At 49.6% G+C, this 20,829-nt stretch overlaps 1 protein-coding gene across 1 annotated transcript in view; it reads right to left on the minus strand.

The window, feature by feature from the left end:
- Window positions 1-3,618: 3,618 nt before the first annotated feature.
- The window catches only part of HOXC4 (homeobox C4), a 37,824-nt gene continuing 20,613 nt past the window's right edge, over window positions 3,619-20,829 (minus strand). The window contains exons 2-4 of the mRNA XM_074325604.1: window positions 6,552-6,661; window positions 5,258-6,471; window positions 3,619-4,764 (exon numbers count right to left, since the gene is read on the minus strand). Coding sequence (XP_074181705.1) covers window positions 4,409-4,764; window positions 5,258-5,696 — 795 coding nt within the window. The 5' untranslated portion in view covers window positions 5,697-6,471; window positions 6,552-6,661 and the 3' untranslated portion in view covers window positions 3,619-4,408. The remainder of the gene's footprint in view (window positions 4,765-5,257; window positions 6,472-6,551; window positions 6,662-20,829) is intronic.

Below are 20,829 nucleotides of genomic sequence, written 5' to 3' on the forward strand. Positions count from 1 at the left end.
AAGGCAGCTAAAAATCGGGTACCCAAAGTAGCCACATGCTGCAGGGGAAAATTAAAAATGGGGCTAGCGATCCAGGGTGCAGAAAAAGCAGGCCGAAAGGGGTGGTCAGTTCTATCAGAAAGATGGGTCAGAGGCAAATACTTTATTTTCTACCAAATCCCCCAAATGTTTGTTTTGGGCTCCTGCCCAACCAGATAAATCAAGCTAACAGATTAGGAAGTTCATAAAATTGTATTCTTAGGTAATGATATCCAGAGAGGTAATAAATATTCCCTCCGCTCTGATGGCCGCTGGAGTTGGGGGAGCTTCCATCTCTTTTTCCAAGCTTGAGAAGGGTTTCTTGAAAGGGGAATATTTTAATTAGAAATAACTCTCCAAAGGTAGGGTGCCAGATAAAAGCTGAACAGTGGCTTTTTGAGGGCATGCTCCCCCAGAACTGGGCAAAAAGCAGAGAAAAAGATGGTGGCGTTGCCCCAGTCTGCTGCTCCTTCCCGTCATAGCACCTTTGATCTCAAGGTCCCCCTTCTTAGTCAGTGTCTCCTAATCTTAGAAAAGCAGACAAACTGTGCCTAGCAGGGGGTACCCTGGCCCCAAGCTCTGGAGAATCCCTCAATTGTTTTTCTCTTCCTTACCACTCCCCCAAATACACATATACATATACATCTAACATCAGGAAGATGTCTCTGGATCGCACGCAACCCGCCAAGTCCATGCATGAAAAAAGCTGACACACAGCTTGCAGAGGAAACTTTGTAGGAAACTTCATACAAACAGCAGTGAGAGGCCCTCAGAGAAACAAAGTTCCCCTGTCCTTTCCCCCAGACTCACTTTCTCGGCTCTCTCTCTCTCCTTTTTGAGCTAAGTTTCTTCGCTCCTCAAGTACACAAGTCGGCGCAGAAACTCCATTTTCCCCATCCAAAAGCCTTCCCTCCCCAAGACCGGAGATAAAAATTGAATGGCAAACAGAGACAGAGATTGAAACTGCTATGCTCCTCACCCCCAGAGCAGATCGAGTGCTAACTACTTACATGTCAAGGGGATTTTTGACCTGTGGGGATCTCCTGGTGCTTGGAGAGGACCTTGGAAGACTGGTCGTTTCACCCCGTCTTCTTTTTATTTGGCCATTGGAGAGAGATACAATGCACTAGCAGGCATTCATGCGCCTTGCCTCTCCCATTACTCTGGGCAAGAAATCGCCAGCCCCACAAAAGCAATGGCATCCTATCTGGAGACCAGGGGCTGAGCCAGGGCTGGCTTGGGAGGGTCAGAGATGGGGGTGGGGGAGAGGTCAGAGGCGCTGCCGAATATAAAGGCGATGAGAGAGAAAATGCTGTGTCCTCCCCGTGAACCTGGGTTGCGTCCTCCCCGCCCGCCCCCCCCCCCCAGTCTTTCCCCCACTGCTCAACCCAACTTCAATAAAAGACCCAGCCCTTGGCCCTCGGCTTCCCAGTGAGGCTGTAGCAGCTTCGGGTGGATCAACAGCAGCGGGGACCAAGACTGCGGAGCTAGGGGCCCTGGCTCAGGTTGGCTCCCCACACCCCTCAACCTAACCCTCCCCGGGAGCCTGACCCCACTCTGGGTGGTCAGGTCCAAGGCAAAGGAGAGCTTTGGGGAAATGGAGAGAGTGGAGCCCACTGGAGGGAAGACCAGAGGCCCAAATCTTCAAAACCTCACATGTAGAGGGGTTTAGCTTTGTTTTATTTGTCAAGAGTTATAGATTTCTGATATTTCACCGTTTCAGACCAAGAAGTACTGAAAGAGACAGAGAGAATGACTATGAGTGTATGTGTGAGAGGAGGAAGGAAAAACTAGAGTCCCTCTTAAAGAAGGGAAATAAAAGAACTATTCCAATCATTTTATGCTGCTTTTCCTGAGTTAAAGAGTGTCCCTTCAGCAAGTTCAGGGAGCTTAAGAAATGAAAGACAATGATTTTTTTCCCCCCTCCTTGCTTTCAACTCTTCCACTTTTGGGAAGAGAGGGGATAAATTCCCCTAAAACTAAAAGAGCAAAGATAGGAAAGGACTATGGATTTTAATTTCCTTTTTTTCCCTCCCTCTCTTTTCATCTTATCCTACTTACAGGCTTGGAAAGACACCCAGTCCACCGCTCAGACCTTCCTTCCCATTTTCCAAGCACAGCTAGACCCTCTCTTTCTGCCCCAAAGTCAACTGCCTCAAGATGACAGGAGCTACAGTCAGATTTGGCCACTAATTCACTTGATTACATAAAATAACTCCAGATAATTGTTGGCCCTGCTTCCTCACACTGTACGCAGCATGTTTTGCTGTCTCCAGGGCACCATTGAGGGAGGAGAAAGTAGACCTACAGGACCAAGTGATTTCCCCCAACACACACACACACACACACACACACACACACACACACACACACACACCACTCCAAGTACCAGTCAGCAAGTGGTACAAGAAGAAATAAATCCAGAGCACACCAAACAGATTTTCACAACTTGATCTCCTTGTTGCCTTTTACTCCACAATTTGAGAATAGAGGAAAGAAGTATCTCTGGTTCCCCTACGTACCCCAGATCTCTTCGCCCTCTCTCTCCCACTTCTAATAGCCCTCTATCCTGAAATTTGGATAAATTGCCTGAGCAGCTCACCAACTTCTTCCCCTACCTTCTTCCAACAAATAAGCAAAAATTTGAGCAGGCCTTGCTTAGAGCTTGGTCTTCAGGACCAGAATTATTTGGGAGCCTTTGCCTTAAATTAATTACTCAAGTAATCCAGACCAGTTTTCTTAATTTGTTTATTTTTTGAGCCCCAAGGAAACAATTTTTTTAAAATGATTTACAGCCAGTCTTGTTCTAGCCTTCCCCCAGCCCTGCGGAACCTAGAAGGTTACAGGAAGACGGGTGGTCCCTGGCTCTCCCTGCGTCTTTGCTCAACAACTGGCAGGTCCATTATAAAAGTTAGGGAAAAAATAAAAGTTCTTCATTATCTGCAAGCATCAGGCTTTGAGGCCTACCCATGCAAGGGGGCCTCCCAGGCCTCTGGCCTCCACTTCACCCTTCTTTCCAAGTCTAAACAAACAGAGAAGCCATCCTGACAGGTCACTTTGCTGCTTCAGAATCACCAACTCAAAATCTTTCTTCTTTTAAGGAGAATGCATATGTTGAGGGGGCATCTTTCTTAATCCCTCAACCTAAAGGGCCCTAAAGGATGAAAACTCTTCTCTATCTTACTCCCTATCTTACTCCTTCTTGTCTGCAAATTAAGCAGGCCTACTCAGCAAAGAGAAGGGAAAGGGGGGAGAGGGAAATAGACAAACACAAGTCACTGTGCCTAACTATAGAAAAGTGAGACCCCCCCTCCCATCTCCACTTAAGTACCCCCAGGAGAATATAGTCTCTGCAGACTCAGAGGGAAGGGACACGAGAAATCAGCCATAATCTTCCACATTTCATCTTCTGAAGATACCCTGTCCCAACCCCCTAGCTGGTTCTTCTAAGGACATTGGAAAACTGGAGTTGAGAGTTAAGATTTGTGTATTTGCTTAGAGTAAACTTAGGCAACTATAGAAAAGATGGGGTGTTATCAGGCCAGAAGGAGGAGGGGTGTCAAAAGAAACCATCAGACATTGACGTAAAACTAATTCACATCCACTGGTTTATTATTGATCACGGGGCATTTCACATCAACACTAAAATTCTTTATTGCAAGTTTTACAATAATCAAGTAAATTCAGTCCAAAAACACAATAACCACAATGGGGGTGGGGGGATTCTACCTATAGACTGCCTCTCTGAACTGAAAGTTCATTTTAATTTTCTTTTGGCTCCTCAAACTGAACAGCTCTGAGAGGCTCTCCAGATGCATTTAGCTTTGTCTGCTGTCTTCCCCCCTCTCCTCCCAGCCTCCCCCCACAACAATAATACAAAAGAACTTCATAGCTTTGTTCTCCTTAAAATGACTTCCCCCTCACTAACCTCCCCTCGTGCATTTTCAATGCAAACGGCCTAAGGAAAGAGGGGGGAAGGAGGAGGAGGAGGAGAAGGATGAGAATTGGCTTAAAAATCTTTCCTTTTTTCTTTTCCTCATTTCCCCTGAAATTCACCCAAACCAGACCATCACACCTTGCAATATATAATTTTTGCAGCTTTTTTCTTAAAAAATAAATTACCCCCCAAAATGGCCTTAAAAAAAAAACCCAGCAGGTACCATGCTAAGACAACATCACATGCTTAAAAGGGTCCTTAACGGTGGAAGGGAGAGAAGGGCAGGGGGCTTGTTTGTTTATCTGTTTTGTCTGTTTGGAATTGACAAGGGATAAAGTGGGAGGAAGAGAGAAAAGAACCAAAATATATATATATTAAATTTATAAATAAGAGTCAATTTGTGTGTGAGGGGCGGATGGGGGCATGGGGTGGGGGCAGGATGTGAGTTATGTTTTATAACCTGGTAATGTCCTCTGCCCGTTGCTGCTCCGGCGGCGTGGCGCTCTGGGAGTGGTCTTCAGAAGTGCCCGGGGTGGCTGCTGAGAGGGTGCTGGGCGCAGCGCCGGCCGGGGGCGCTGACCTGACTTTGGTGTTGGGGAGTCGGTGGTCCTTCTTCCATTTCATGCGACGGTTTTGGAACCAGATTTTGATCTGCCTCTCAGAGAGGCACAACGAATGGGCGATCTCGATCCTTCTCCTTCGGGTCAGGTAGCGATTGTAATGAAACTCTTTCTCTAATTCCAAGACTTGCTGCCGAGTGTAGGCTGTCCTGGAGCGCTTGGGTTCCCCTCCGTTATAATTGGGGTTCACTGGGGGAATGGGGAGGGGAAAAGCAAATAGTGGGGTTCAGAGGCGGCAGGCTCCCCGCCCCCCACCCTCACCCCAACCTCAGCTCTGTAGAACAGGAGGAGGGAGTGGTGGAAATAAAGTCATCAAGCTAAATGGGTTATAAAGAAGTTGAAGGAAGCTGGAGACTTTGTAGTGTAATAAGAGGGGAATCCTCATTGTAACGACACTGAATTATTTATGCGCCCTTAGAAAGCGAGCATAGTTTTCACACATACATAACAGATCGTAGCACATGGCTCGGACTGCCCAGAGTAGCTAAGCCATAAAATTTATGGGGGATGTAATTACCCATTCTCGCTCGTAAATCCAGTTCAATTGTGCTAACCCAGAGTCGCTCCTGGAGAGAGAGGGGGAAGGATAGAAAGGAGGATGGGGGCCGGAGGGGGCCGGGGAGGGTGGGGAGGACTGGGGAAGAGGGGAGGGAGGGGGAGAGCAAAAAGCAAAGTTGCCTACCCGTGCTAACGTGGATTTTTTTCATCCATGGGTAGACTATGGGTTGCTTGCTGGCGGCGCTGGAGGGATGGTCAGGGGCTGGCTGGCTGCAGGCTGGCGGGGCTGGGGACGGGGAGGCGGAGGCGCCTGAGAGAGGCGCCGGCTCGCAGAGCGGCTGTGATTTCTCGGGGTGGTGGTGGCCCGCCTGAGCCGGCCCGTGGCCTCGCGAATTGCCCGGCCCCTGGAGACTGGTGCAGCTATATTGGCGCTCAGGGTAGCTAGGGCGCGGAGGCGGTGGTGGGTACAGCTCCTGGTGGTGATGCTGGAATCCCGATTCCCTGGTCCGGCTGTAATATTCCGGACTGTGTTCAGGGATGTAGCTATTTTGCGAATATTCTTCGCATGGAGGAAATTTCGGATCGATGTAGTTAGAGTCCATCAAATACGAGCTCATGATCATTAATTTCTGGAGTGGAAAATAATTTTTCTCGCTTTGTCGTTTTTCTGCTCCATAAAGCCCTCCTACTAGCTAGCGACCCTGTAAAGTTACTTTCACCATGTGACTCCGCCGGCCAATCACACGGAGCAACTCAGTCCCCGGATAAGGAACCGAATCGCTTTATTCAAAATGTATCCAATTTTTTTGTGTGTGTGGTGGTGGTGGTGATGCTGGGGTGGTGGTGGTGGTGGTGGTGATGTGGGGTTGGCTGGCAGGGGCTGGGGTGCCCCCAGTGCATACCCCGCCGACTGACAACCCTCTCCTGCAAAAGGAAATGAGAAGCCCCCAGCTCCCCTCCAAAGGCTGGACATTGGGGGTGGGGGCAGTCGGGAGGCTGTGATTCAGCCCCCTCGCAGGGTCTCCCCTTGGGCCTCGGGTGGGCCCGTTGGGCCTCCACTCCTGAGCTTTTCCAGAGGTCTCCATTCATGGCGATCCTGTCTCAGTCTGTGTAGGTCACCGGGCAGCGCCCCTCTTTCGCAGGAAGAGGAAGTTGAATGAGGGCTGGAGTGAAGGTTGGATGGGGAGGGGCCCAGGCTGAGCCCAGGAGGCTGAAGAGCCAGGGGTGCCCAACCCCCATCCAAGGATACCAAAGTCCAGCCCCTTTCTCCATACACACTCACCCAACCCTCTGGCCATGGGGCCGGGGAGGCAGGGTCCCAGCTGGACCGGGGAGGTAGAGGCAGCGGGATGCAAATGATCTGACGTCATTTCTGGAGGTCTGGGGGTAGAGGCCCCGCTGAAGAGAGACAGGAAGTGGTTGGCAAAAACAGAGTTCAGAAGCCTTGCCCTCCCTTAGTACCCACTGACCCTCCCTACCCCAGCCCAGGAACAGAGGATCTCTTCTACTGCTGGTTGCTGTTTCCACTCTCCATTCCGTCTGGCCTGCTGCTTTCCGACAACTACCTCCAAGATTGCTTCCTAAGGAGCTGAGGAAAGAGGAGAGCAAGGTGCCAGGAGTCAATGCACTGTGATGGTGCCCAGCCAAGGCCCTGGGAGCTCTTTCTTCTCCATCCCCACAGAGGGCAGACCTAGCTAAGAGGGAGGCCTGTGTGGGTAAACCCTGCTTCTGGCCAGGAATTGTATCCATGTAACACATGTGTTTACATGTAAACACACATTCCCAAGGGCCAGCTCCAGGCTGCCTTCCAAAAGCTGAGGGGTGAGCTCACCAAGCAAGCTGGGGAGGCTGGGCGGGCCTTAGGGGTCTCCAGTCCATTCCCACCTCCTCCCCCTCTCTCTGCCACTTACAGGAATACTCTGGTATTTGGGTAGCTGGGCCATGGAGGAGGGAGGGGGCAAGGAGAGCTGCTTTCCAACCCCCCCTCAGCTAGGGGTGGCCACGTCATTCCACCAATTCCAATTAACTGATCCCATAATTCAGAGTTGGGGGGGCGCAGGAGGGAGAGCCCAGGGAGGGAGCCGGGTCCCCTTGTTGTACTTGATAACAATTATAGTTTAAAATCATAGCTTGCCGGGGCTCGGCTATATTTTACTTGATAACAATAAAAGTGACACATAAAGTTAACTGTTTATGTTTTATTTATTAGACTAAATCTGCCAGCGGTGGTAGGAGCGCTTGCCTCGTCGCTACAGCTTTTATAGGGCTGTAAAACGTCATAAATCAGTCTCGCGGAATCGCCCGCACTCTTTGTGTCGGCGGCGGCGCAGGGCTGGCGGCCGCTGGCTGCCTGCTCCCTCCTTTCCACGAAAAGTCGTAATGTGATTTTTTTCCCTCTGATTTTATTATTATGATCGCCGCCGTGATTAGTCAATCTACCTTTAATTCGCCGCCCTACGCTGCCTCCTCCCAGCCCAGCCTGGTTGACACTTGAATAAGTACCCTTTAAAACGGCATAACAACTATTTGAGGGTTTAATTAGAACATCTGCAATTAAGGGAATGAGGAGGGGAAAGAGAAAAAAAAAAGCCCTCGTGAGAGAGAGACTGAAGGCGGGAGATTCTCAACCTGTCTCTCACCACCTTTGAGATGCAGGAGACGGTCCCCACTTACAAATTAGGGCTCGCCCTGAGCGCAGGGATGAGAAAGAGGCTGGGCCACAGCCACTGCCCAGAGGAGCTGATTTTGTCCTGGGCCCCTGGCCACCTTCCCTCCTCCAATGCTCAGGGCCCCCACACTCACCCCAGGCGCACCAGGTGTTTGGGGGGGGGTGTCCCTGCATATCCCAAGAGGACAGAGCCCTGCCCCACTGCTACCAGGTGGGTGAGAGAACAGGAATTCCCTGGAGGTGGACCAGCCTTCCCACATTTCCACAGTTGGTGAGAACCCCTTCCCACTCCTATCTGGGACGCCTCTGTGCATGAGGACTGGCTGGTTTGGTTGGAATTGGAACTTGGGACCTTGAGGAGGGGAAGGCTGCTGCTTGGTTGGTAGTGGTTTGGAGTGTGGTGTGTGAGGGTTTTATTTTTTGTAATTATTGATGGTGGGGTGAGTTGATTATAAGATTCTGGAAGAGGGCAAAGAGAAACTAGTGCTGAATGTTGACCTACAGAAAGTCTGAACCACAGCCTCAGACTGCCCCATGGGGAGAAACAAAGCTCCAGAGATCTCAGGTAGGGTAGGGTGAGGGTTGCTGAAGGAGGAGAAACCCTTCCAGCCTCACCCCCAACCTCCCTTACAAGCCGGCACCTGGATCAGGCTGCCCCACCCCATCATGGCTCGGAATATTCTTTCCCCCACCTGAAGAGGTGAGGTCTTAGCCTGGTTCTCCTCCTCCCAGCGCTCACACTTACCTTCTACCAGCCCTGCCCCCTCCTCAACCCTCACTTCTTCAATCTCTTCATCCTCCTGGGCTTGTTAGGGAGTCCTCAAGGTATTGCCCACCCGCACCCTCAATCCCCAGGATTCTGAGCTCCTGCAGGTGGGTAGAAGGAGCTAAAGCAGGAAACCCACTTCGGGCCAGTATGTGTAAGTAGATACAGTGAGTTCAGATGCCTCCAACTGAATGTCAAGTCTGTCTTTGATTATTATGGCTAACAAATATATATATATATATATATATATATATATATATATATATATATATATATATATATAATTTATTAATATATTAAATGCCTCCTTGCAGCCATAAATAAGTGTGGTTCTCATTCCAGGTTTGCACAGTTAATTCAACATGTACATCCAGAAAGTGAAATCTGGGAGATTCCCCCAAATATACCCACACTCATCTACATCATTTACACCCCCACACACACACAAAAAAAACTCTCTTAGGGCTCTTATAGGCAAGGAAGTCGCCTAACATGTGGGGAAAATAGCAAGCCAGACTCCACTACATGCACACATACAAACATTTTCACTTATTACCAGTACAGAAATCAACCTCCTTCGGAGGGCTCCTGCACTTAGCATTGACTTAATGGGGTGGGGGGACTAAAGTGGCTCTCGCCTGTGATGAATCCTGTATCTGGTCCTGTCTCCTTCTGTGCTTCACCTTCTGCCTCCTGTCTTGCCAGCCCACGGATCTCTCCATCCCGGCTCTGCCCTCCACCTCCCAATTTTATTTTTTATTTTTCTATCCACCTTTTGCCAGCTTCCAAACACTCTCTGAATGCCCCCCACCCCATCTCCTTTCTAAATCTTGATCTGGTTTCTCTTTCGGAAACATGTTTCAGTACAAAGCGCTTCCCTTCTGACACCGCTGAAGAAAAATATGTGTCCATTGTGTGCACGGCCTTATTGTGCCCGGATTACCATACTGACCGTTGGATAACCCATATTCCTCCCCTCCCCAGTAACAAGCTGCCGGCTGAGAGACCTCAGCGGATCCACAGATTCTGTGCTGCATTAAAATCTCACCTCTCAGACTCCCTGGATTTTCCTAGGGGGAAAAATAAATGGGAGAACCAACTCAGGACTTGGAAAGGCAAAGAGAAGGAAAATGAGAGTCATTGCTTTCCCGGTTCTTAGAAGTGCAGGATATTTTTTGGTGTGTGTATGAGGTTTCTGTTGCTGTTGTTTTAGAGATTAAAATTTTAAACATGTCTCTTTCCTCTTCCTCAAATAAATTGACTTTTAGATGGTATGCAATCAAGCAATTCATTTCATTTTTATTTTTTCTCCAAGCAACTTGAAAACCCCAAACTAAAGCAATACTATTATCCAATTTTTTTCTGCATGTGTGTATGTATGTATGTACGTATGTTTTTGTCCCTTTCTAATGCCAGCAGGCAGGGCTAATGTATGCAAAAGAATATGCAAATGCTTAATTGATTTTTTTCTTAAATCTCTTGTCAGTAAAAGTAATGAATTGGTCTAAAATGATTTTAATAACCCAGACGTGTCACCAGAAAATGCTCAACCTTTTTTTTTTCTCCTGGAATCACTTATAGTCTCAAAAAAAAAAAAAAAAGCAATCATGGAATGTTAATTTGCCCCCCTTTAAAATATTAAAGATAAATTTCTCTTGTTTCTTTGGAGACCATAGGCAAGGTCCTTTCGTGGATTTCCCCCTCCTTGCTTTGCCTTCCTTGGAATTCAATTTTCCTCAAATCTCGTTTAAAGTGGCTTTTTAAAAAGTGGCTGCATTTTAATATTGGTTAGACAGAGTGACCTGCATTTCACCTCGGGTGTTTGACTTGTTCCAATAGGTCACTGCCATGGGGTTATTGATGGAGAAACTCCATTGAAATTTGTCTCTTCGCAAATGGCCTTTAGATCTTCTAGCGAGTTCAATAACTAGTTATAATGTGGAAGGGGAAAAATGAAGGCCCTGGGCTAACGAATTTGATGTTTCATTTTTATGCTGGAGAAATTGTTAGAATTGTTAGTTAGAGGTTGGGTTCCCCACCCCCTTCCTTGCTCATCCTGGCCTCACTGACCCCCGCTCTTGTCCAAGGCTGCCGGATTATAACCCCAGTAAAACCTGGGCTAGGGTGTCCCTTTCTCCCTTTGATGGCAAGCTTTAATTCTTATTATTATGAATGTTGTTGTTGTTGTTGAGAATTCTAACTTAATGGCTATAGGAAGCATGCGCTGCTGGAGATTTGTAACCAGAACTTTCCTGTTAGAGGGGGAAAGGACTTACTTTTAAAGCAGCCTAAATGCGGTTTTGAAAGATTCCGGAGTTAGGCTGGCTTTAGGGTAGTTTATGAAGGGCTCCCAGCCTGGTGCTCCCAGAATTAAGGAGATGAAAGGAAGCTGGGAACCCTTTCGGAGGTTGATGAGGGCATCTGTTGTTGGCCTCTGAGCTGCCAGAGACCCATGGGATCAGGTACCCAGGACCAAAGAAGGGAGAGGACTGGGAAAGGCTAAAGATAGAGGGAGAATTCCATGGAGCAGGCAAAAGAATCCTGGGTCTCCTCCAGGGTCAGAGACAGGATTCAGGAGGACTTGGTGTGCCTGCCTGCCGAACTTCATAAGAAGGATGCCCGCAAAAGCCCAATGCCCAAATACAGTGTATTTTAGTGAACTGGAGACATCAGAGGAAAATGATGGGGGGGTGATGGAGATTTTATAAGGTTCCCTTTTTGCTGGAGTTCTCGAGGAGTGGGAGAGGGAGGAGGAAAGGGCAGGGGAAGAGAGGAAAAGTCTATTTTATTCTCCCCAATCCCAACCAAGTTGAGGAGCCCTTGGCGTCTCCAGAGAAGCCTCTGTGAGAAAGAGTTGTGTAGAGATCGTCTGACCCAGCCTTACCAGCTCATTACCATTATCAACATAATAACAAGAACAAGAACAAAATAGAGCTGCCTGTGTGCCTTATTTTCTTCTTCCAGGAACTGTTCTTTCTCCTCCCCTGCCCAAAGGGATCCAGTTTGCTCAGCCCCAAATTTCCCCTTTAATAGTCCATCCACCCCCTATCCCTTTTCCAAGCCTGGGCCCACAAATGGGAGTCACTCCAAAGAAAAGCCTCGATTCCTGGGGTGGGGGAATCAAGGCCAAAGCCGATATGTAAGTACCTGAAACTAGGGTGCCAATTCCCTCTATCCCCTGAAACCCAGAGGCAGTATCTCTGTGCCACCTGCGCTCTCAGACAAACTTGCCTAGGCAGATCGGTGGCACCGCTGGGACCCAGGGAGCAGTCCTTAACCACACGCCACAACCTCATAAAAGTGGGAGAGCCCGAGAAAGGGCCATCGGCGCCTTCAGGATCCGGCCTGGGAGAGGACACCCAGCTTGCTCTTCCCAGCCAAGCAGGAATCAATAGCGATCTGTTCTAAACTTGCCCGCAGCCCCTCGGCGCTCGGCCCGGGCGGGCCAGCGCCTTCCCCGGCCGTTAGCCTGCCTCGGCCCGCACCTTGGACACCTCCTCCAAACTCCGGACCCCCAGCCTCTGGCCTCGCCCTTTCCCGGTTTTAATTACGTGATTGATTTTCGCCGCGTCGGGATGCCTCTGCCTCCGACTGTTTAAATCTTTCGGCTCTCTTTTTGTCTTTCCGGGTCCTTCTGACGGGCTGTAATTTAGAGACTGCCCCTCGGGCGGCCTCGGTCCGGTCCCGTTGCTGCCTCGCCCTACACGCCAGCGAAATGGTCCTCCCTGGCTCGGCGCGGCCGGGTCTGTAGCCGGCCCGCCACGCGGGGCTCTGAGACTGTGGTCCTGCCCATTCGCCTTTCTGAATTATTTTGTGCTCCATTATTCTCTGATAGAGAAAGAGTCCGTGTTTGAGTTCGCACTGCACGCCTGGGCTGGAGCTAGGCTGCCCGAGGTGCTGTGTCTCCTCCTCACCCGGATGAGGGGTGTATTACGAGGTGGGACTTGAGGAAGCGCGATGCCTGGCTCCGGGCTTGGCAGGGAGCTCCCGCCACGTCCCCTAAGACCCAGTCCCGCGCCCGCGGCCCAGAAGCGCCCGGAAAAGCAAATTCGGCCATAACTTTCCACCACTAAGCGCGAGCGGGACCGCAGGGCGGGAGGCTCAGAGCCCCCAACCTGCACTTGGCCGTGGGGTCTCGTGTTGCTCTCTAGCCCCAAACAGAGGCCCCCGGCCTTGGCAGCCCCGCGGGCACCCGCAGCGGCCTCGGGCACCTCAGTCCAGGGACACACCGGGCAGCCCCTACGCCGGAGGGACTGAAGGTGAGGGGAAGGAAGGGGAAAAGGGGAGGAATTTTCATTTATGAGTAGAGTAGATTTGGGGTGGGGATCGGAAGGGGAAGACATGAAATAAAAGAAAAGGCGCTCCTTCTCCCATTTCCTCCTCCAGAAGAAAAAAGAAAACTTTCCTCCTCAAACCACTGGTTATCCCGCTTAATGTCTCATCTATTTACAACTAATAAACACTTCTCTGATTATTTTCCCATGGCCTGTTCATTCTTTGATCCTTTCCAAAGAGGCAAGGAGTGAGTTACTATTAGCAGTATTTTATGATTATATTTTCCTCCTCTGGGAGAGGAGAGAGTTGGGAATGTCTTTCTCACTGGGGAAGAAGTTCAGTGAAACTTGTGTTGGTCACAACCTTCTCCCTGTCCCCGAATCTACAACACCCCAATCTCTGCTCCCCCAACCCTTTTCCCCCCACAGCAATGTTGCCGGGTAAATAAGAGTCCGCCTGCCTGGCTATTAGGATTCTGGAGACGTTGGCATCTGTAGCAATCATTAGTCAAAGCCGCGGAAGCCAAAGGAGCCGAGGAGTTGGACAGAAAAAATCTTGGAAATGATATACAGGAGCCGCCGAGGCATCAATCCCGCCGATAAGAGCGCGGCTGCTGGGAGCCGGGCGGCCGCTTAATTGGGCCCTGGGCACCAAGAACAATTGGGGAGGGGGCACCGACGGGTCGGGCAGTGACCCTGGCATTATTTGGGCACACTACAAAAATAGTCCGGGACTTGAACACCCTTTGCCCGAAATGTCAAAGGCCCAGTTGGTTTGTGACAGGGACTCTTGTGCCTCTGTCAGCCTCTCCACCCTGGGAGCCAAGAGGAGCTGGGCTGAAGGACTCTCCCCTTTCTTCTCTCCCCTTCTCCTTACTGGCTGTCTTAGGAGGTACTGCAGGTTGGGGAGCCTGGGCTGGGACTTCAGGTCACAGGGACAGCCTGGAGAGAGGCTGTTGTCCCTACAGTGGGTTTTCAGGGATCAGATAACTCAGTTGGACTACATTTGAAGATAGCCTTGGAGATAGAAACAGCACCACTCTCTTTAATAAGTAAAACATCAAAAGATATTTGCTCCCCGTCCCCACTCACCTGATGTCTTTATTGATCACAGAGATAGAGAGACAGAGAGATGCAGTAAGTTTAAATCCTTCCAGAGGGAGATCCATGCCCTTACATATAGATATATGCATTATGGAACCATCTCTAAATATATGCTCAAATATTTAAGTTTGCAGCAAAGCTGCAAAGACTATAAAGATCTCCAAATATGCAGCTTCAATATGTAGCTATTTTATGAGTTGGGGTCCTTGCATAAATCTAGATAAAATTTTCAAAATAGAGATCTAGCAACATGCATAGTTCTTTTCAAGTGAGAAAAAACACACCAAATATTCATCTAGATGTTTAGAGAGAGCTGTACCAATACATCCTAGCATATACATCCAACACTATAGAAAGATTGGTAATATGCGCACAGGAATTCGACAGAGGACTGTTATGTTCACTGTGGATCTATAAATCTAGAGATCTATAAATCTGCATTTAAATGTGGAATAGAGAGGGATATAAAACATACATCCTGTTATAGAGACATAGAGCGATCTATAAATACATTTTCACATGTACAGCTAAAGGATTGCTCAGCTCTCTATAAAGACACATGTATTTGCGTGGAGTCCTAGGAATGAGGGCAATTCTCTAGTGCTTCTGGGTTTGGGATATCCCAGCCCAGACTTCTTTGGGAAATAAATGAAGGTAAACTAGAGCCTATAAAAGTGCTAAGAGGGCCCAGGAACTCATTTAATCTATGGCCTCATTTCCGGCATATGGGGGCATTTCTCTGACAGTGGATAGGAGCCCTGATGCCTGGGCCTGAAAGCGTCCTGACTTATGGAGCCCAAACTGAGATGGAAATAGAGGGTTCTTCACTTCTTTGCCCTTCAGCTTCCTAGCCCCAGGCTCAGGGGAAGGATCGGTGGGAAGTTGGGGTGTCTTTAGGAAAGGAAGGCTCATTAACATTACAAAATGGAGCCATTTAGGTAAAATATGATTTTGTTTGGAGACAGCTCAGTTAGAGAGAAATGTGACCAGGCTGTAGGCTTTCACATACACCCTTGTACCCATCTTAATTACATAAAACCAGTCACAGACTGCAGAGTCTCCTCCACTCACATAGCACTCGATGGGGTCCCTTCTACATGCCTCATTCTCATCCCCTCTCTTCATGAGCTTTCTTTTATATACCTTGTCCCAGCTTGTCAAGAAGGGGTTTGGGGCTCATAAAGGAGTCATAAGAAGACAGCAGCTTTAGACGAGAGCAGAACCCCCAGGAGTCATGGTCTCTACCACCAGACTCAGAAGCTGATTGTCTTTGATGGTAGTTCCTTTTCAATTGTAAAGTTGGGGGACCAAGGGCTGAGTGGATAAAAGAAAATGAAAGGTTGCACAATTTTTAAATCTGGAACTTTGAGGGGGAAAAATCACCAATGAGCCCCTTTCTTATTGGAGGTGGAGGATTTTGGGAGCCCTGGATTTCCTTTTATTTTTCTCCTTTGGCTTACTGGGGAAAGGGAGGTATAGAGGGGCCCCAGGTGGGCTTGGGGAAGTGCAATCTAATCTAACTAGCCAGATTGGGGGAGAGTGATTTACAAAGCAAAACCTCAGATGCTACTTCCTGAGAAGTCACCAGATCAAAACAGCCTCCTCTAGGCTTTTATGACCCGGTTGCTACTCCTAACAGGAAAAGCACCCTCAATAAAACCTCCACTGGCCCACGCCCCTATCCTCTATCCAGAGGAGGGGGAGAGACACAATCTAAAAGGAGGGTCCTGACCCTTACTCCCTACACACACACACACACACACACACACACACACACACACACACACACACACACACGGTTTTCTGGCCAGAAAGTTTACTTTCTAAAAAAGTATTTACTAGACAAGAGTTTTGTCCACCATCTAAGCAAAGAATCAGCCCTGCGAAATTTGGAGTTTGAGCCTGGAACAGAAGATAGAGGGAGATTTGATCAGATAATGGTCTGGCCTCATAGTCCCTTATTGCATTCCAACCCCCCACAACCCAACAGGCCAACAGGACACGAAAAGGTCATCAAGAGCTTGGCTGCCACCATTTGTGGGGATGCTCCAGGGTTTTGGTTTTCCAGAGAGGCAGAGGGAGGAAACTCAACAGTTGCCCAGGGCTTGAGGGCCGGAGTGGGGAGGGTAGGACAAATGGTCTCCAGGCTGGGCATATGGGAAGAACGAGGGAACACAAGGACTGGGAAGTTGGTTCAAGGCTGGTTTACTGTGGGCTTCAGACCTCTTTCATACCACACTTGGGCACATACATATGCTTCTGCATGTTCAGGTGTGGTATTTGGGGCCCGGAGGGCTGGGAGAAGTAGGGATCTTTTTAGGGCAGAACTCAGCCTACTCTACCTCTCTGAAAGCTGTGGCATGTGCAGTAGTGAAGGATTCTAGAGAACTGAGCCCACACATTCCACCTAGCCCATACATGTTAGATCTTTCTCTGTACTTCTGTCAGGTATAGAGAAGTAGCCTCCCCCAACCCCTGAACTGGCTTCCCAGCATGCCTAGAGCCTTTTATTCAATCTCTTATGTAGCTTTTAAGGCCTGGTCATCGGAGGCTGAACAAGGTGCTGGATTACCTAGTGCAACTTTCCCAAGTCCTAAATTTCACCCCCGCCCTCCCAGGAGGTGATTCCTCCTGGGTGTCTCGGTTCTCTTTTGCCCCTCAGTGAGCCTTAGGAACGGGAGTGAGAGATGGACACCACTGTTCTGTAGGATTCAAGGACCAAGAAATCTCGACCATCCCAGTTCCTCAGTCCAGACTCCTTGGGCTTCTGGGGCCCCATCAAAGCCATGAAGGAGATATTATCAGAACAGACACAACATTCTGGGTTACAAGGGCACAATAAAAGGGGGTATGATTTTCTTGGCCCTCTAGCAGCCTAGTTTCTTCCTTAAATTGAATCTGTAATCCCAAAAGCCTTAGCTTAGGGTCCTGATTCTCTCCCTTCTCCACCTCGAAGGGCTTTAGGGTCTCCAGTCCCACTGAGAAGGAGGCTCAGAGTGGTGTTTGTCTCCTCAGTAAAACATGGAATTGAAGCCCAGGACGATGCTGTTTCAAATCAGAAACTCAGCCCACAGCAATTAACACAGAGAAGGAGAGTCAAAGAGACAGATAAAGTTTGCATGGATATTAGGAGGGATTGAGGCAATAAACTCTCTCTTCTCAGTGCCTGCTTAGACTGCCAATCCCTCCTATCTTTCTTTTTCCAACTTCATGGAATCTGGAAACTCCAGTGTGAGAAATCCACTGGAGGTGAGGTTTGGTCTCGGACAAGACTATCATACTATCTAGCAGGGGAAAATAAGTATATGTGCTTTCATTCTAACTCATGAAAGAGGTCAATGGAGCAGTGTGATTGAAGGTGATTTGGGAAGTGGGGGCTTGATGGTTTCTGAGAAGAGCTGCCCTCCCTCTGGCTGCACAGTCAATCCTTCCCACCGGGCCTAAATCAGCCCTACCCAGAAGGCAAACAAGCAGGAGGATGCTGACAAAGCTCAACTCAAACTAGGCTACCCCTCGCAGCCCTACACCCTTGGCACCCCCAGAAGAGGGCTTAGAGGTCTGGGTGGCACAAGCCCATCAGAACTCCTACCCCTCAGTCAGCTCAAAGAGGGCAGGAAATCAGAAGGAGAAGGGGAGGAGAGGGGAGCTTATCCAGAAAATTAACCATAGAACAAAGCCCTGAAGACTTGGGCGGGTGGGGGGACAGTGAGGGGAGAAATGCCTGCATCTGGACCCACTCCATGAGTGGACTGGCTCAGGGGCCAGCCCAAATATGTTCAGGAAACACAAACACTTCTGTCATACACACACCCACGTAAACATAAACACCAAAATCAACACCTCAGTGGCCGTGTCCTTTGATAGCAATTGACCAAGACACAGGATTATCATGTAGTCTATTGTTATTTATATCTTGTTAAAGGAATGGAAACGAAAGGGACTCAAGCAAATGCGTCCACTGTTTAATATGGGGAGTCCTGGTGTTCTGTGCTTACTCCCCTTCCCAGAATCCTTCATTCAACTAGCTCAAAGTTATTCAAAAGCTACAGGTACCAAACACAACTTTCAAAAAGTCTCCACTTTTGCTCCCTTCCCCCCAACCATGCCAGGGGCAGTTTGATAAAGCTAATGGTTCCTGAAGCATTTCCAAAACCACAAATCAAAAGAAGTCTCTTCTAATCATTCCACCTGTCTCCAAGAAGATCAGAAGAGAATGAAAACTTGTACAAGGTGAGTACTTGTACAGGGAATAATCACAGTCCGCATTTGAATTCAGGGTTGGAGTTCATACCACACTTGCTGCACAGCCTACTCTAGAGTCCACATCTATAAAGCCCAGAGAATTGGGTATGATTGCACAGGCCAAAATGGGAGCAATCCAGAGGACACCCTGACAACTTCAGATCCCGGTATAATTGAGATTGACTTCGAGGTACAACTTTGTTAGAACTATATAACACAAGCCAAAGACTCCTCAGAGCTGGTTCCGGGACAGAAGGAGGGGACTAGAATATTTTCAGCCTCATTCACCCCCTTCCCATCTGAGATAAGACAGACCCAGGAGCTAAAGAGGGTGGTGGGGAGAGAGAGCGAGGAAAAGGAGTTGGAGGGGTAGGGCGAGGCAGACTAAGTACTTTTTGGCTGATTGGTTGGTGGGGGGCATGTGACCCTGCTTAACACATTCCTGATTGGTTGTTTGACCTCTTCTAGGGTTAAAGACTTAGGAACAGAATGTAAAGCTTTCCGGGTTGGCTAGGGCACCTTGGCACCTCATTGACCGCCCATCCCTCGCTCCAGAGACACCGCCCCCCCACAATTCGGACTTGGGGGCGGGGAGAGGTGGGAAAACCAAGAACCTTAGGCCCCGTTTGTATTCGTCCTACTTCCATTTGTATTTGACCTACAAAACAGTAAAAAACTAGCTGATGTAAATTATTTGAAAAGAAGGACGATCTATTATTACTAGGGGGAGGAAAAGAAGGTGATATTTAAATGGAATTTCTTAGGAAAAAGAAAAGGGGACTAAGAAGTCAGAAGCACCGCCCCCCACCCCCAAGAGACGCGGTGTAAATCTGTAAAACAGAAGCACACGCATACACCCCTCTACAAGAAGCGGAAGGGAATGGGACTGAGATTTGGCCAGGAGTCAGGGAGGCCTGCGAGTCTTGCCTGGGTGTGGGGTCTTCGGCTCTGGCTAAATTCTTAGTTAAAGAATTTAGACTCGCTCTTAGACTCGCTCCCTAAGTCCTTGGGGAGGTCGGAGGGAAGGAAGAGTCGTTCGTGACCGAGGGAAACTCCATTTCTCTGCTGCTTGGATGGAAAGTTTTCAGAAACCTTTCAAAAATCACAAACTGGTGGAGAAGACAGAGTCGAGGAGGGATGATAATGAGGAAGGGAGAACCTGAGAGTTAACTTTTCAGATGGTCTGCTGGGGAGAATCCTCTGGGATCCTGAGTCTTCCCCGGGAAATAAAAGAGTGGGGAGGAAAAATGAGGAAGTCGAGTCTTGGCGAGGGAGTGAGGCCAAGAAGGAAGGCGTCGGGGGAGTATTCCCGCCCGGCGCCCGCGCTCCTCACTCAGGCAATAGACAGCTAGAGCGAGGACTGGGGTTCCGGCTCAGACGCCGGTGTCTTTGGGTCTCTGTCCCCTTTCACCCTCACAGAGTCTGCCTGGGTTCTCCGTCTCTGCTTGATCCCTGCTTCTTCTTCAGTATTCTGGGCGGCGGGGGCAAGCTTAACAGCGTACTCGCCGCATTCCCCAAACGCACCTCTTCACAAAGCGGGTGCCCAGAACCCCTCGCGCCCCAAGGCTGCACTCCTTCCCGACACCCCCCCATCCCCCCCCCCCCCCCCCCGCCTCCCCGAAGGTGCAGACCTGGCTCGCGCCCTCCGCTCCCTTCCACTTTCCAAAGTTGCCCTTCATGGGCCCGCCTTCTACCCTGTCTTTCTTCCCTGGAGATTCTGGCCTGTCCCCTTGGAGGAGCCTGAGTTCATACATTGTCGCTTTCCTGGCTTAGATCTGGGTGACACACCGAAGGGTATTCACTCACAGGTGTGGAGGACACGTGCCTCCCTTGCCTGATGCCTCTGCTGCTCCTTCCTAGAAACCTGAAGGGAGCCCCAGCCTGAGATTGGTCCCAGGGCACCATGCCCACATTGGGCCCTGATGGCTCCATCCCAGAAGACACTGTCTCCTTAGGGCTGGGGTGCTTTCCTGGCCAGCCTAGGAAGGACTGTTGCCTCCATCCTCCCACCCACTTACACTCCACTCACAGCAGGAACCTCTAGGCCTCCATGGCCTAATTTTACCTCAGGAAAGGGTTAGGGATGCCAGGAAAGGCCCCAACAGCTGGGGGAAGAGGCATGAAATCACACTGGTCCCAGAGAGGTTGGGACAGCTGCCCACCCAGGCCTGGTGGTGAGGAGGGAGAGGATGCTTTGGGATGTCTGGGGTTCAATTGGCCACCTTCAAGATGCTTCTGCCATTTTAGGTAGCAATCTGTGGGCTCAGAAGTCTCAAAGCCCTCCTTCTCTGTCTCCCTCCCCAGCTGCCCACCCTGCCTGGGCTCTGGGCCACTGGCCCCTCCCTGGATCAGGGGGTCCCAGAGGCACTTTGCACTTGCGCCTAGAGTTTACACACTCCTCCAAACACCAAACACCCATGTGTTTACCACTGTCTTTCTTCCTAACTGAGGAGGGAGAAAGGGTCATGGAGCTCTAAAGAACCCAGGCTTTTCTTTATCCCAGTTGCTGGAGGGAATAAGGAGCAGGGAGGGAGGGCTGGTCTGGGGAGACAAGCTCCCCCATCCTCTTACCTCCCAGCGGCTTTTTCTCTTCTCCCACCCCAGCCTGGGGATGCCTGGGAAGGCCTTCTTCCCCTCCCCTTAATGAGTGGGAACTGCCTTCTCTCATGGAGGGGGAAGATTAGGTAAATGGGAGAAAGGGT

Source organism: Rhinolophus sinicus, linkage group LG02 (assembly GCF_036562045.2).
Source record: "Rhinolophus sinicus isolate RSC01 linkage group LG02, ASM3656204v1, whole genome shotgun sequence".
In the NCBI taxonomy this organism is placed as follows: Eukaryota; Metazoa; Chordata; class Mammalia; order Chiroptera; family Rhinolophidae; genus Rhinolophus; species Rhinolophus sinicus.